General features: G+C 35.7%; 1 protein-coding gene across 4 annotated transcripts in view; it reads left to right on the top strand.

Moving 5' to 3' along the window:
- Positions 1–13,495, top strand: part of hdac4 (histone deacetylase 4) — a 223,863-nt gene that overhangs the window by 155,150 nt on the left and 55,218 nt on the right. For all 4 annotated transcript variants that reach the window (XM_059562488.1, XM_059562489.1, XM_059562487.1 and 1 more), the window contains 6 exons: positions 108–224; positions 451–658; positions 5,763–5,956; positions 9,344–9,550; positions 12,605–12,791; positions 12,908–13,041. In XM_059562488.1, the coding sequence (XP_059418471.1) occupies positions 108–224; positions 451–658; positions 5,763–5,956; positions 9,344–9,550; positions 12,605–12,791; positions 12,908–13,041 (1,047 nt within the window). The remainder of the gene's footprint in view (positions 1–107; positions 225–450; positions 659–5,762; positions 5,957–9,343; positions 9,551–12,604; positions 12,792–12,907; positions 13,042–13,495) is intronic.

The following is a 13,495-nucleotide window of genomic DNA, read 5'->3' as shown; positions in this document are numbered from 1 at the left end:
GACCAGACAGACCTGTTTGTTTTTATCGGTGGGGTTTATTTATCTGTGCATATGTGTGTGTGTGTGTGTGTGTGTGTGTGTGTGTGTGTGTGTGTGTGTCGTTCCAGCCATCTTTGGCGCACAGACTCACAGGCAGAGAGGGTCCTGTTAGCCAGCTGTCTCTGTACACATCGCCCTCCCTTCCCAACATCACCCTGGGCCTGCCAGCCACCGGCCCCTCCAGCGTGAGTCCATCTTTCTTTCTCTCCATCATAGAGAGGCCCCTGTCTGGACCGTCAGGGGGCCACATGTGGCTTTCAGCACCAGTAACATTTCAAAAAGAGCCTTTTGAGAGACAATAACTGACCGTGGATCTCTGACGCAAGCGAGACATGATTTACTGAGGAATGTCCTCTCTTCTTTGCCCTAGATTCTTTTTGAATTATGCTCTTTCATTCTCTGTTCACACAGGTGGCGTCTGGCCAACAGGATGGTGACAGAATGGCTGTGCCAGGCTTGCAGCCAGGAATACCCATAACCACTCCGTTCATGCCAGGAGCCCACCTGCCTTCTTACCTGACCGCGTCCAGCTTAGAGCGGGAGGGCAGCTCGGCACACAACACTCTCCTGCAGCATATGGTGCTTCTGGAGCAGTCGGCCGCACAGAACTCCCTCGCAGGTCAATCTCAGTCATAATAACCAATGTTGATGTTACCAAGAAACCTGCAGAGATGGGGTGAGCAGCAGCGTTGTTCTGGTAAAACAGGACGTGAGAAGACTCTGTGACATATCACAGTAGAAATTTAAATTCAGTTGTACATTAAGAAATTAAAAATAAATGTGTCCTGTGACACATTATGGGTAAGCTGTGTCATGTCAAGAGAAAAGTCAAATCATTGGGAATACGAAAACAATATTCTTTAAAATAAAATACCAAAAATACGTAGATTTTTATTGTATTATTATTATATTAAATACTTAGACTTTTATATTATATTATATTATATTATATTATTATATATTTAAAATAAAAATGCCATTTTATTCTTTCACATTTTCTTAATGGTATCCATAAACATACATAAAAAAGTGTGTGTGTGTGTGTGTGTATATATATATATATATATATGTATATATATGTATATGTCTATGTATAGATATATAAATATATACTGTAAACACACATACACACACACACACACTATTTATATATAATGTTATACGATATTATATTGTATGTTAAAATACTTTTCTAATGCATTAGTATTAGTTTTATTTTACTAACCATTATTCACATTTATATGTTAAAATATCTGTAAACAAGGCTTGCAAAGTGTAATATTAATTGCAGTTCATTTAGATTTTATTACTTTTTTATTATTTTTGTATTTAATATTTGTTATAGTTTATGTTGTACAAAATTATATTTTGCCAGATATACCTATTTTCTTAAAGAGACTGTGAACCAGCCATGCAAAGTATAATATTCAACATTTTTACATTTCTATTCATTCATTCATTCATTTTTTAAATAGAACATAAAAATTTACTGTTATGTTTCAAAGTTTCATTTTATTATTATTCACATTTTCTTAAACATATTCTTAAACCAGACATTTAAAGTTTAGTATACTAAGTCTGCTAAATGCATACATGTAAATGCAATGTAAAGATAATTATTCAACATTTTAGCTTTTGTTTGTTTATAGACGGGTATGAAATGTTGTAGTTCCCCAGGATTATTGTCTGATTTTGCTTCGTTAGTGCAGAAAATTCCTCATTTTATTTGAATGGAAGGAAAATTGGCCCCCACTTGAAATATTTCAGTTGTTTACATTGGCACAGCTTACCCTAAAGCATCTGATGCACTTTACCCCACTGCTTCCTCTATGTCTATTCTTCGCAACTGTTGTGTTGCATAAATGTATTAGTCACATGATTTGTTAGTTCTCATAATACACTATTATTTCTCATATTTGTGACATAATTCCCCATAATTTGCACATTATGTTTTAAAATTGCACTGGGGGGGGGGGGGCATCCAAACAGCCAGGTGCCCCGGGGCCTCACAGGATCATAATGCGTCGTGCTCTGTTCTCCCTGCGGATGTCATGCATTTATTGGTTGTAATTAGTCCAGCATTGGTTATGCAGCTCCCTTCATAAATTGGATTCAATTTCCCTTCAATACGCACAAAAGAAGGCTCATTTTAATCAAATTAGTCATAGGCGGTGTTAATTAGCCTCCTGATGTGCCAGGAACAGCTTCATGAGAGACGGGAGAGAGAGAGGCTGACAATAAGAAGAGGTCAATACTTATCCTGAGGATGAGAGAGAGAGAGAGAGAGAGAGTGAGAGAGACGTCTCACATGCGCAGTCAATTCTGACTAATGATTTGTGCCATCAAAGGCCATCACGTTAAAGAGGAAAACTCTTCTCCGCCCACTGTTGTCAGGGAGACAGGAAGTGTCAAACCCCTGGGAGGAGCAGTGATGGAGAGTGTGTCTGGAGCAGAGTGGCTCAATAACGCAAAAAATAAGAATAATTAACCCTTTCGAGTCGATTAACGCGGATACGCGTTTTGAGTCATTTTCTCCTGATAACCCCGAAAAGACCTTAAATTACACTTTCAGTTTTAATCGTACAGATAAGAGCAATACATCAATCTAATCTGTAAAGGGTCTACTTTTTTTTGGATACAGACATAATGACAACAAAACTTTGTGCACTTATAAAATAAAGATAACAAACAAGGTGTGCTGTCTGCAGCCTTTGTCTGCGCTTATCTTCATTTACAAACAAGTCATTAAAATGAACTGTAACTCCGTGAATACTCAACGAAAATACATGGGGGAGATATCTATAGAAAGCTTGACATGGTTATTTTTAAACTAAACAAGTGCCGCCGAAAACAGATATTCTGTGATAAAGTAATCCATATGAAAACAACGCGATGTCTGTTTTTCAAGTCTCCCTTCATTATATCTAATGTGACCACGCCCCCGCGCTGAACGCGCTTTCAGATTCAAACTGAAGTGCGCGGCTTGAATACGCCCATAACAGAAGAAAAAGCAGCGAGACCGTTCTTCAAGTTTTTATTTTACTGTTTGCTTCGCGATGAGAGGAATAAGACATAATTCACCCCAAAAAGATGTCATGTGGTTGAGCATTTGAGAAATGGATTTCCTCAGAAAAAAAGAATGCAGCACTTTATTCAGCAGAGATCATAAACATGAGTAAGTCTCTTTTTATTTATTTATATACTTTTTAGTTTTCACATAACGTGTAAACATTTGACTAGTTAGACTTTTTCCAAATACTTTTTCCAAACTATAATTCCTGACTAAATGTATAGTAATCAAGTGAAACATTATGAAGTTTCAATAACAATATACAATACTATACCATTCAAAAGCTTGATGTAAATAATATAAATGTAACAAATAGATAACTGTCACAAATGTAAAAACATGCTTTTCTTTCAATTTATTCCCCCTAAAAACCCAGAAAAATATTCTCAGCTCTTTTCAACATTAATAATAATGATAATAATAATAACAATAAATGTTTTTTTTGTAGAAAATAAGATTGTTAAAAGGATTCTGAAGGATTGTGTGACTGGAGTATTGATGCCAAACAATTTGTTTGAAAGTCAGCTTTGATTGTTTCTAATAAACTGTTTAACTGCACCCCCAAGTGGATATTAAATTATGTTGTGGGATAATTAAATATATTCTAAATAAACTACAAACATAAAATTATATAGATTTATTTTGTTCTCACATTCTCTCTTGTAACTCCTTCCTCTCAGTGGCACAGATGACTGAATGGCTCATTATGCAGCTCATTATGCAGGCCTTTGTCTTCTCAGGTGTAAATCACAATGATATTCATGATAGTTGACGCCTACTCGCATATGACTTTTACCAACAAAAAGTGTCTTAGAAAATTTAAATCAATATATTGTTCTCTGTGAGTGAGTAAACAAGATGATTTTCACATCATTTAGAAAGAAAAATTCTAGGCTATATGTGTTTTTTTGCCTTATTCAAGTGTTTTAATATTTTTAGTTTTTCACTAACCACGCATAATATTTTTTTTCTCAAAAACACAATCATGTACATACATGCATTTCTTATATTATTATAGCCCAGTTTGTGCTGATTACAGTGAGATTAGACTTTACCCATTTAGATATTTATAAGAAACTGAAAAAAGCACAAATGTCAGGGCATGACAAAACTTCTCCAGGCCCCAAAAATACCCTTAGACTCCAGAGGGTTAAAAAATATATTGTTTTCTGACCGAATACAGTAGCTTTTGTTCTGGTATTCCATCATTCAGTGTAGTGGAGGCAGAGAGTTCATAATGGTTTCAGTTCATAATGGTCACATACTGGAATACTCTGTGGTCTTTATCACACTGTCTGGGTTCAGTTTATTTTTTGTATAATTATTCTACACAGTGTAACTGATTGTTGTTCAAGGCAAACGATTTCCTGCATAACTGTGCTTTTTTATTTTTTTATATTATCAGTATAAAATCTGAACAACAATTAGAAGTTAAATTGTGTTTTTATATCTTTACTGTATGTATTAAAATAGTTAATATACACATTTTAAGAGTTTTATAGAATTGTATTTTATAGAATTATATAAACATTTAACATGACATATATAATGTTAATAATAAAATATCATTTTTAATTAAAGGTATATTGAATAATTTTAATGAATATGATTATTTTCTATGATTCTATCAATTTATTATAAAAATATAAAATTATGCATGTATACATATATTATGCATGTTTTAGTCATTTTATAGAATATAATTGAATGTAATTGATATTTTATATGTATTATGTAATGCTATCTATATTTGATATAAAATGATGAATATTAGTTTTATTTTATATTTGCAGTATATATTTATATTTACATATTAAGTTTATATTTATATAGACAGTTTGTATTTTTTACGGTGTATATATACAATTTTTGTATATGTGTTTTACTAATTTTGTAGAATTTTATTTTATGTAATTCAAACTTATATTATAATGTATCCTGTACTGTTACCTATATTTTATATTGAATTATTAATATTAAATATTTTTATTATATAAATACAGTCAAATAAAAAGTTTTGATATTTTTTAACAAGTGGGTGCAGGACACTAGAGAATAGCAAAATAAAATAAAATGTGACCTATTAAACCCAAACATTCTTCGTATATTGGACTACCAGTTAATCTGTAACAAATTTGAGACCAAAAATTATTCAGACACTTTTGACCTAACTGTGTTTTGCTGAAGTGTTCTCAGACGTTAAGATTAAAAGACGTAAAAATGTTATTATTGTGATATTTTATTACCATTTTCTAAACTATATATATATATATATATATATATATATGTATGTATATGTATATATATATATATATATATTTATTTAAAAAAAGGTCATAATTTTATTATAATATTATTATTATTATTATTTTTACATTTTTCTAATGGTTTCACTTTTAGAAACGAATCTCAATATCAGTGCTCCTTTCCATTAATTTTGAGAAGGATCTTGTCAGTTTTAGATGCTTAATGAGTGATCCGTGGTCATGCTGTCTGAAGCTGAGACAGAGATGCTCTTCTGTCTTCAGCCGTGTATTCAAGAAACTTGTCCCCCCTCCGAGAGCCAAAGCTGGCCAGGTGTTAATTAGCTCAGTGCTGACTGCTAACTAGAATCTGTTGTGTAACCCAAAGCCCCCATGTGTTGTGTCCTCAGGCCTGGGGGGCGTGTCCCTGCAGTCACATCCCATCCACAAGCTCCGGCAGCATCGGCCCCTCGGACGCACACAGTCGGCCCCCCTGCCCCAGAACGCCCAGGCGCTGCAGCAGCTGGTGGTTCAACAGCAGCACCAGCAGTTTCTGGAAAAACACAAGCAACAGTTCCAGCAGCAGCAGCTTCACATCAGCAAGGTACAGCACTCTGTCTGTCTTTAGCTCCCTGAATCACCATGGCAACCAACAGGATGCGTGGTCCTTATATGGTCAGACAGGAAAGTCTCTGCTTGTTTGCGTGTGTATGTGCATGGGACTGCAGTCATGAGCAGACCCAGACTCAGTCTATGTATAGATTCACAATTAAACAATGATGGAAACAAACTTGTCTGCTGGTACCAAAAGTTTTAGAAATATTTTTCCCCCTTCACATTGTGTTCTTTACAAATAAAGTTTTTTTTAAATATTTAAAATATTATATTATATATGATATATAATTCATATAATATAAAAATATATATATATTTCGAAAGGGTCAGTAAGATTTTTTGAAAAAGTCTTCACTAAAGCTGCATGTATTTGATACAAAATACAGTAAAATGTATTTTACTGTGAAATGATATTACAGTTTAAAAGAACTGTTTTTTTTATGTGACCTTATTTTAATGTAATTTATTCCTGTGATGCTAAATCTGAATTTTCAGCATTACTCCAGTCTTCAGTGTCATGTGATCCTTCAGAAATCATGCTGATTTGGTTTTTCTATTATTATTATTATTAATATATTATATAATAATAACAAAATATTAATTTTTTTAAACTGTTGCGAAGTTGATTTGATTAATATAATTTTTAAAAGAACAGAATTTATTTGAAGTAGGGTTAGTATTTTTTATTTATTTTTATTTTTATTATTCAGTATATACCATTCGCAATGCTTCAAGTGATGAGTAGTTCATTCATCCATAAACTAAATTAATTGTGGCATTCATATCTGTACTTTCATTTAAATCTTTCATAATTTTTTTAACTTTTTTTTTTGCTTTCCGAGTGAAGCTTGTAATTCATCTAAGAGCTAGTTGATTTGCTGAGAAATGAATGAGAAAATATGTTTATTCCTCATGGAGTGTTTTTTTGAGGTCTGTGGAGATTACTAGTGTTGGGCCGTTATCCTACTGGGTCTTTGGTTTGTTTCTAATTCCTGTGCTCTCTCACCACCGTAGATGTGCATTATAGATTAGTTATGGGGTTAATCCATGCCTGCACACAAACATGTCAGGATGAGCTCACCGGGTGTGGATCACCTCAGCGCTACACTCGGGGCTTACGGGAATACTGCCTCTGCTCAGCAGATGGCAGAGGAATTTAATGCTTCCCAAGCATTTACGCTGTTTAGATCTGACTCCATTCGTGTGGTTTGAAAGTTCACAGGGGATATATTAGACGACTTATGTTGTGATTCAGTGCATGTGGTTTTCTGCATATCTGTGGACTTAATTTGTGCTTTTTTACAATGTATCTAGGAAAAAATCTGCTAAATGGATTTAAACATGGGGACACTATGTTAAAGGGATAGTTTACGCAAAAATGAAAATTCTGATTCTGTCACTTGTTCCAAACCTGTTTGAGTTGTTTTTTAGCTGGTGAACACAAAAGAAGATATTTTGAAGAATGTTAGTAACCATCAGTTACCAGTAGCCATTGACTTCCATAGTATTTTTTTTTCCTTCTATACTATGGAAGTCAAACTGTTTAGTTACCGGCATTCTTCAAAATATTTACTTTTGTGTTCAGGAGCTGAAAGAAACTCAGAAAGGTTTGTAGCTAGTGGTTGGTGAGTAAATGTTGACAGAATTTTCTTTTTTGAGCGAAATATCCCTTTAAAAGTTTGTTTCTTCTGTTGGGCATAAAAGATGATATCTTGAAGAATGTTGGTAACCAAACAGTTGACGGCAGCCATTGACTTCCATAGTATGAAAAAAAATGTAGTGGCTACCAGTCAGTGGTTACCTACATTCTTCAATTCTTCACAACCCCCTCATTGTGGAAATTTATGAGCTGTGGCAGTGAATGTTGTCATAATTTCTGTGTTTTCCTCATTCTCATTCAAGCTAAAGTTTGGCTCCTGAAAACCCAAAATATAGTACTCAAGACTACTTTTATGGGTCTTTTTCTGTCACTTTTGGAGCTTTGCTTAGCAGTGGACTGATATGAGTGTGAGAAAATGATGACAGAATTCAAATAACCTAATTAATATTCATGACCCAGGCCATACCTGCAAACGTTTGTGAACTGAGCTACTGATGCTGACAGAAACTCTAACTTTGTGAACGACTGAAGATGTTTTAGGCCCAATTATTGAACTTTTATGACAAAAAGTCCATGGTTATTGACGTTTTTGGAAAAGTTTTTCAGCTTTCAAATGGTATCTGGTATCAAGTTTTGGATTATTCTTGTAATTTTGCATTGACTGTTTAATTTGACAAAGAAATGCAATGTGTAATTTACCTGGCATGAACATCCAGCATGTTCACTAAGCTGAAGGAAGAGATGGAGCTGATTGAGGACGGGGAAAAACAAAAAGGACAGTATGAAAAAAAGAAAAGCTTGTTTGGAATGAAGTACAGGGATGAGGCAATTGCAGAGTGCTCTGACGTCAATTATGTTCCCTCGGCACATTGCCAGGGGGCTGTGTTTTTACCACACTCAAGTGTGTGTGTGTGTGTGTGTGTGTGTGAGAGAGAGGGCGGGGCTAAGCTGTCATTGCCACAGTGATAGGGTTAGACACAGCTATCACAGCATGAACTTGAGCCAAGAGGACAGTTTCTTTTGTTCCTGTTGTTCCAAGAATATTATTTAGTGCAACTGTAGCTTTAACTCTGTAGTTTTTGACACAAGATCTGTGTGTGGCAGATGTCTTAAGTCTTTTTCTCATGAAATCCTGTTTTGAAAGCCAACATTCACAAAATGTTATACTTTCATGAATTGAAAAAGTAAAACAGGATATTTATTGTTTTAAAATTGTGTGTTGATAAAATAAATGGGGGTCAGTTTTATTTTATGTTGGTTTTAAGGGTTAGCATTTACTTAAAGAAATACTTAGCTACACTACAAGCTACTAACATGTTCATAGGTTTAGTTTTTTTCAGTTGAATCTAAAGTATTGCACAAAACATAATGTCAAAATCACCAGATCCTGTACTTTTTATTTTATATGTTTTTTTTTTATAAAATAATAAATAAAATTATTTTATTTATTTATTTTTTATTTTATCAATTTCGGTTGGTATGATTTTATAATGGTTTGAAGCTCGCCAAGGCTGAATTTATTTGAACACAAATGCAATAAAAACAGGCATTACAAATTACGAATGGTTTCTATTTTAATGTTTTAAAATGAAATTTATTCTTGTGATGCAAAGCTGAATTAAGAATTGATCAAAATAATAAATTTGGTAATACATTTTTTTTTACCTCCAGCACTATTGAATACAGATCGAAGTCATATTAGAAATGAGTTTTGTATCAGTATACGTCTGCTTCATCAGATGAGTTGATGGTGACTTTGTCATGTGTCTCTCTCAGATGATGGCTAAGCCGAATGAGCCGGGCCGACAGCACGAGAGCCACCCGGAGGAGACGGAAGAGGAGCTGAGGGAGCACCAGGGGCTGGGCGACTCCACGGAGGGTCATCCTCACGGGGTCACCATCAAACAGGAACCACCGGATGAATTGGAGGAAGAGTTCCAGCAGAGAGAGAGACAAGCCGAGGAAGAGCTGCTCTTCAGACAGGTAAACAGCTGTGGGAATACGTGATACTACATCTGTCGCTGTTTTGTGAATGGCTCAAGATGAAGCCCCAACCACATTGAGCACCAGAAGGGGGCAGCAAAAGGCTCCTATAAGAAATCAGATACCCTGTTGGTGTAAAAGAGGTTATTAACCCAAAAGAACAAACTGTTCCAACAAGATATTACATATTTATAGCACTTACTCAGCTGGAGGCATGTATTCATTTTACTCAAAGCTGCCAAAAAAACAATAACAGGGACTTTATTTAAAAATACAAAAAATAAATAGACCAAACCCTGAAAAATCAGTATATAGGTGCTGGTCATATAATTAGAATATCTTCAAAAAGTTGATTTCACTAATTCCATTCAAAAAGTGAAACTTGTATATTATATTCATTCATTACACAAAGGCTGATATATTTCAAATGTTTATTTCTTTTCATTTTGAAGATTATAACTGACAACTAAGGAAAATCCCAAATTCAGTATCTCAGAAAATTTGAATATTACTTAAGACCGATGCAAAGAAAGGATTTATATAAATCTTGGCCAACTAAAAAGTATAAAAATGAAAAGTATGTACAGCACCCATTACTTAGTTGGGAATCCTTTTGCCTGAATTACTGCAGCAATGCGGCGTGGCATGGAGTCGATCAGATGTGGCACTGCTCAGGTGTTATGAGAGCCCAGGTTGCTCTGATAGTGGCCTTCAGCTCTTCTGCATTGTTGGGTCTGGCATATCACATCTTCCTCTTCACAATACCCCATAGATTTTCAATGGGGTTAATGTCAGGCAAGTTTGCTGGCCAATTAAGAACAGGGATACCATGGTCCTTACACCAGGTACTGGCAGCTTTGGCACTGTGTGCAGGTGCCAAGTCCTGTTGGAAAATGAAATCTGCATCTCCATAAAGTTGGTCAGCAGCAGGAAGCACGAAGTGCTCTAAAACTTCCTGGTATACGGCTGTGTTGACCTTGGACCTCAGAAAACACAGTGGACCAACACCAGCAGATGACATGGCACCCCAACCCATCACTGACTGTGGAAACTTTACACTGAACCTCAAGCAACGTGGATTGTGGGCCTCTCCTCTCTTCCTCCAGACTCTGGGAACCTGACTTCCAAAGGAAATGCAAAATGTACTTTCATCAGAGAACATAACTTTGGACCACTCAGCAGCAGTCCAGTCCTTTTTGAAGAGAGACGCTTCTGACGCTGTCTGTTGTTCAAGAGTGGATCAGCTGAAACACATGTCTTGCATACATCTTTGTGTAGTGGTTCTTAAAGCACTGACTCCAGCTGCAGTCCATTCTTTGTGAATCTCCCCCACATTTTTGAATGGGTTTTGTTTCACAATCCTCTCCAGGGGTGGTTATCCCTATTGCTTGTACACTTTTTTTCTACCACTTCTTTTCCTTCCCTTCGCCTCTATTAATGTGCTTGGACACAGAGCTCTGTGAACAGCCAGCCTCTTTTGCAATGACCTTTTGTGTCTTGCCCTCCTTGTGCAAGGTGTCAATGGTCGTCTTTTAGACACCTGTCAAATCAGCAGTCTTTCCCATGATTGTGTAGCCTACAGAACTAGACTGAGAGACCATTTAAAGGCTTTGCAGGTGTTTTGAGTTAATTAGCTGATTAGAGTTTGGTAACAGGTGTCTTCAATATTGAACCTTTTCACAATATTCGAATTTTCTGAGATACTGAATTTTGAGATTTTCCTTAGCTGTCAGTTATAATCATCAAAATTAAAAGAAATATACATTTGAAATAAATCAGTCTGTGTGTAATGAATGAATATAATATACACGTTTCACTTTTTGAATGGAATTATTGAAATAAATCAACTTTTTGATGATATTCTAATTATATGACCAGCACCTGTAGTTGCTCACCATTCAGAACTGTTTAATGTAACCACAGGTCCTCTACACTTAATCGCTGCTTTTTAAAAATGAACAGGAGTTGGGCACTTGTGCTGGATGAGATCATTTAGCTCCAGCTCTTTTTTATTTATTTTTTCTTAATGGACAGCAGGGGTTTGAAACCAGCTGCATGTTCCTGCAGTCAAACTGAAATATTCATCAGCTAACTAACACTGTGTCCAAAACTGAAGGAACTGCAAATTAACAGGCAGTGTTTATGAATGAAGGAGCCTCCGAAAGGTTTCAGACCAGCTTCCAAGGCAGCCTAACATCACTTCTGAAGATGAAGGATAAATTGAGTCTGCTTTAGACATAACCAAGTGAATATTTAATGGCTACAATGCTTGTTTCTTAGTAGAAATGTGTGATACAGTGAGAAATATTTCTTGTGCAGCAAATCACTATATTAGAATGATATTCTGAAGGATCATGTGATGCTGAAGACTGGAGTAATGATGCTGAAAATACAACTTCATCATCAAAGGAATAAATTACATTTTAAAATAAATACCAATGGAAAACAGGTATTTTAACTTGTAATATTATTTAAAATATTACTGTTATTTTTTTTACTGTATTTTAGATCAAATACATGCAGACATAATGACACTTTTTTTTTTTTCAAACATGAAATCTTAATGACGCCAAACTTTTAGTGTTGATTATTTTAATGCATATTCATTAATTAATTAACATTTTCCAAACCAGAAGTAATTTTTAATCTTTCAAATAAGCGCCTCAACAATATGTGCTTTGGTGCATTCAGACCGTCATAAACTGCTTTAGAAGGCTTATCTTTCCAGGTTTAACACAGCCTAAATGTAGTCCTGAGTAGCTGAACGCAAAGCATCATGGGATATGAACTGTAGATCAGAGTACTCTTACCTTAATGAGCACAAGAAGAAGGTTTTCTCCTCAATTTTAAAAAATATGAAGCATTTTCTACATTTAACACTCTTTCTGGTGTTTTGCAATGTATTGAGTACCACCTGCTGGTTATTTGTGTAACTACAGGGTGCCTAAAAACACTTACGAAATGTCCTTATAAAGATATGTATCGTTTGTCTTTTAAATTGACTTGCAAAGTTAATGTATTTCAAGCTGAACTTCTGTTCTGGTCTCTGAGCAGCAAGCTCTTCTGTTGGAGCAACAAAGGATCCATCAGCTGAGGAACTATCAGGCGTCTATGGAGGCGGCCGGACTGTCTGTGACCTTCCCTGGCCATCGGCCCCTGTCCAGAGCACAGTCGTCCCCGGCCTCTGCGACCTTTCCCATTGTGGTCCAGGAGCCACCGGCCAAACCGCGCTTTACCACCGGTCAGTCACTGCATCAGATGCTCAATATAGTTCACCGACTAAACTGCTAAGCATCTGGATATTACCTCAGAAATATTGAAATGAATTTATAATAATAAGTATTTGTGTCCCTACAGGTCTGGTGTACGACACCCTGATGCAGAAGCACCAGTGCATGTGTGGAAACAGTAACATCCACCCCGAACATGCCGGACGCATCCAGAGCATCTGGTCACGTCTGCAGGAGACGGGGCTGCGCGGCCAGTGTGAGGTGACCCGTTCACACATCTCCCGGTTTATGACATATCAGTAACATGATGTGATCTTGCAGCACCAAACATATTTAATAAGTTGTATTAATCTTCAGCCTGTTGGTCACTGTGGAGGATATTTTTAGGATCTATAGAGGGCGCTGTTCAGCCATCACAAATACAGCCACACAATCCTGTTAATGAAACTTTATGAATAAACCAGAGTTTTACTCAACAGAAAAGGGGGTGTAAGATTGTTTTGAAAAAAAGAGGCAAGAGCAGAGGAAGTGCTAGTGAATTACATCAGGGATCCGAAGTCTGAGACCACTAGGAAAATGCTTATCTTTTCACATTTTCACAAGTTTTTATTACAAATTGGGAAGAAGAAAAATCATAATGTCTTAGTATTTGGTTAGAAGTAGTCTTAGTATTTTGGTTACACTTTTTCTCTAATGACTGTACGAATTAAGCTAC

This window comes from Carassius carassius, chromosome 11 (assembly GCF_963082965.1).
Source record: "Carassius carassius chromosome 11, fCarCar2.1, whole genome shotgun sequence".
In the NCBI taxonomy this organism is placed as follows: Eukaryota; Metazoa; Chordata; class Actinopteri; order Cypriniformes; family Cyprinidae; genus Carassius; species Carassius carassius.
This window is presented reverse-complemented; position numbering and strand designations above follow the sequence as displayed.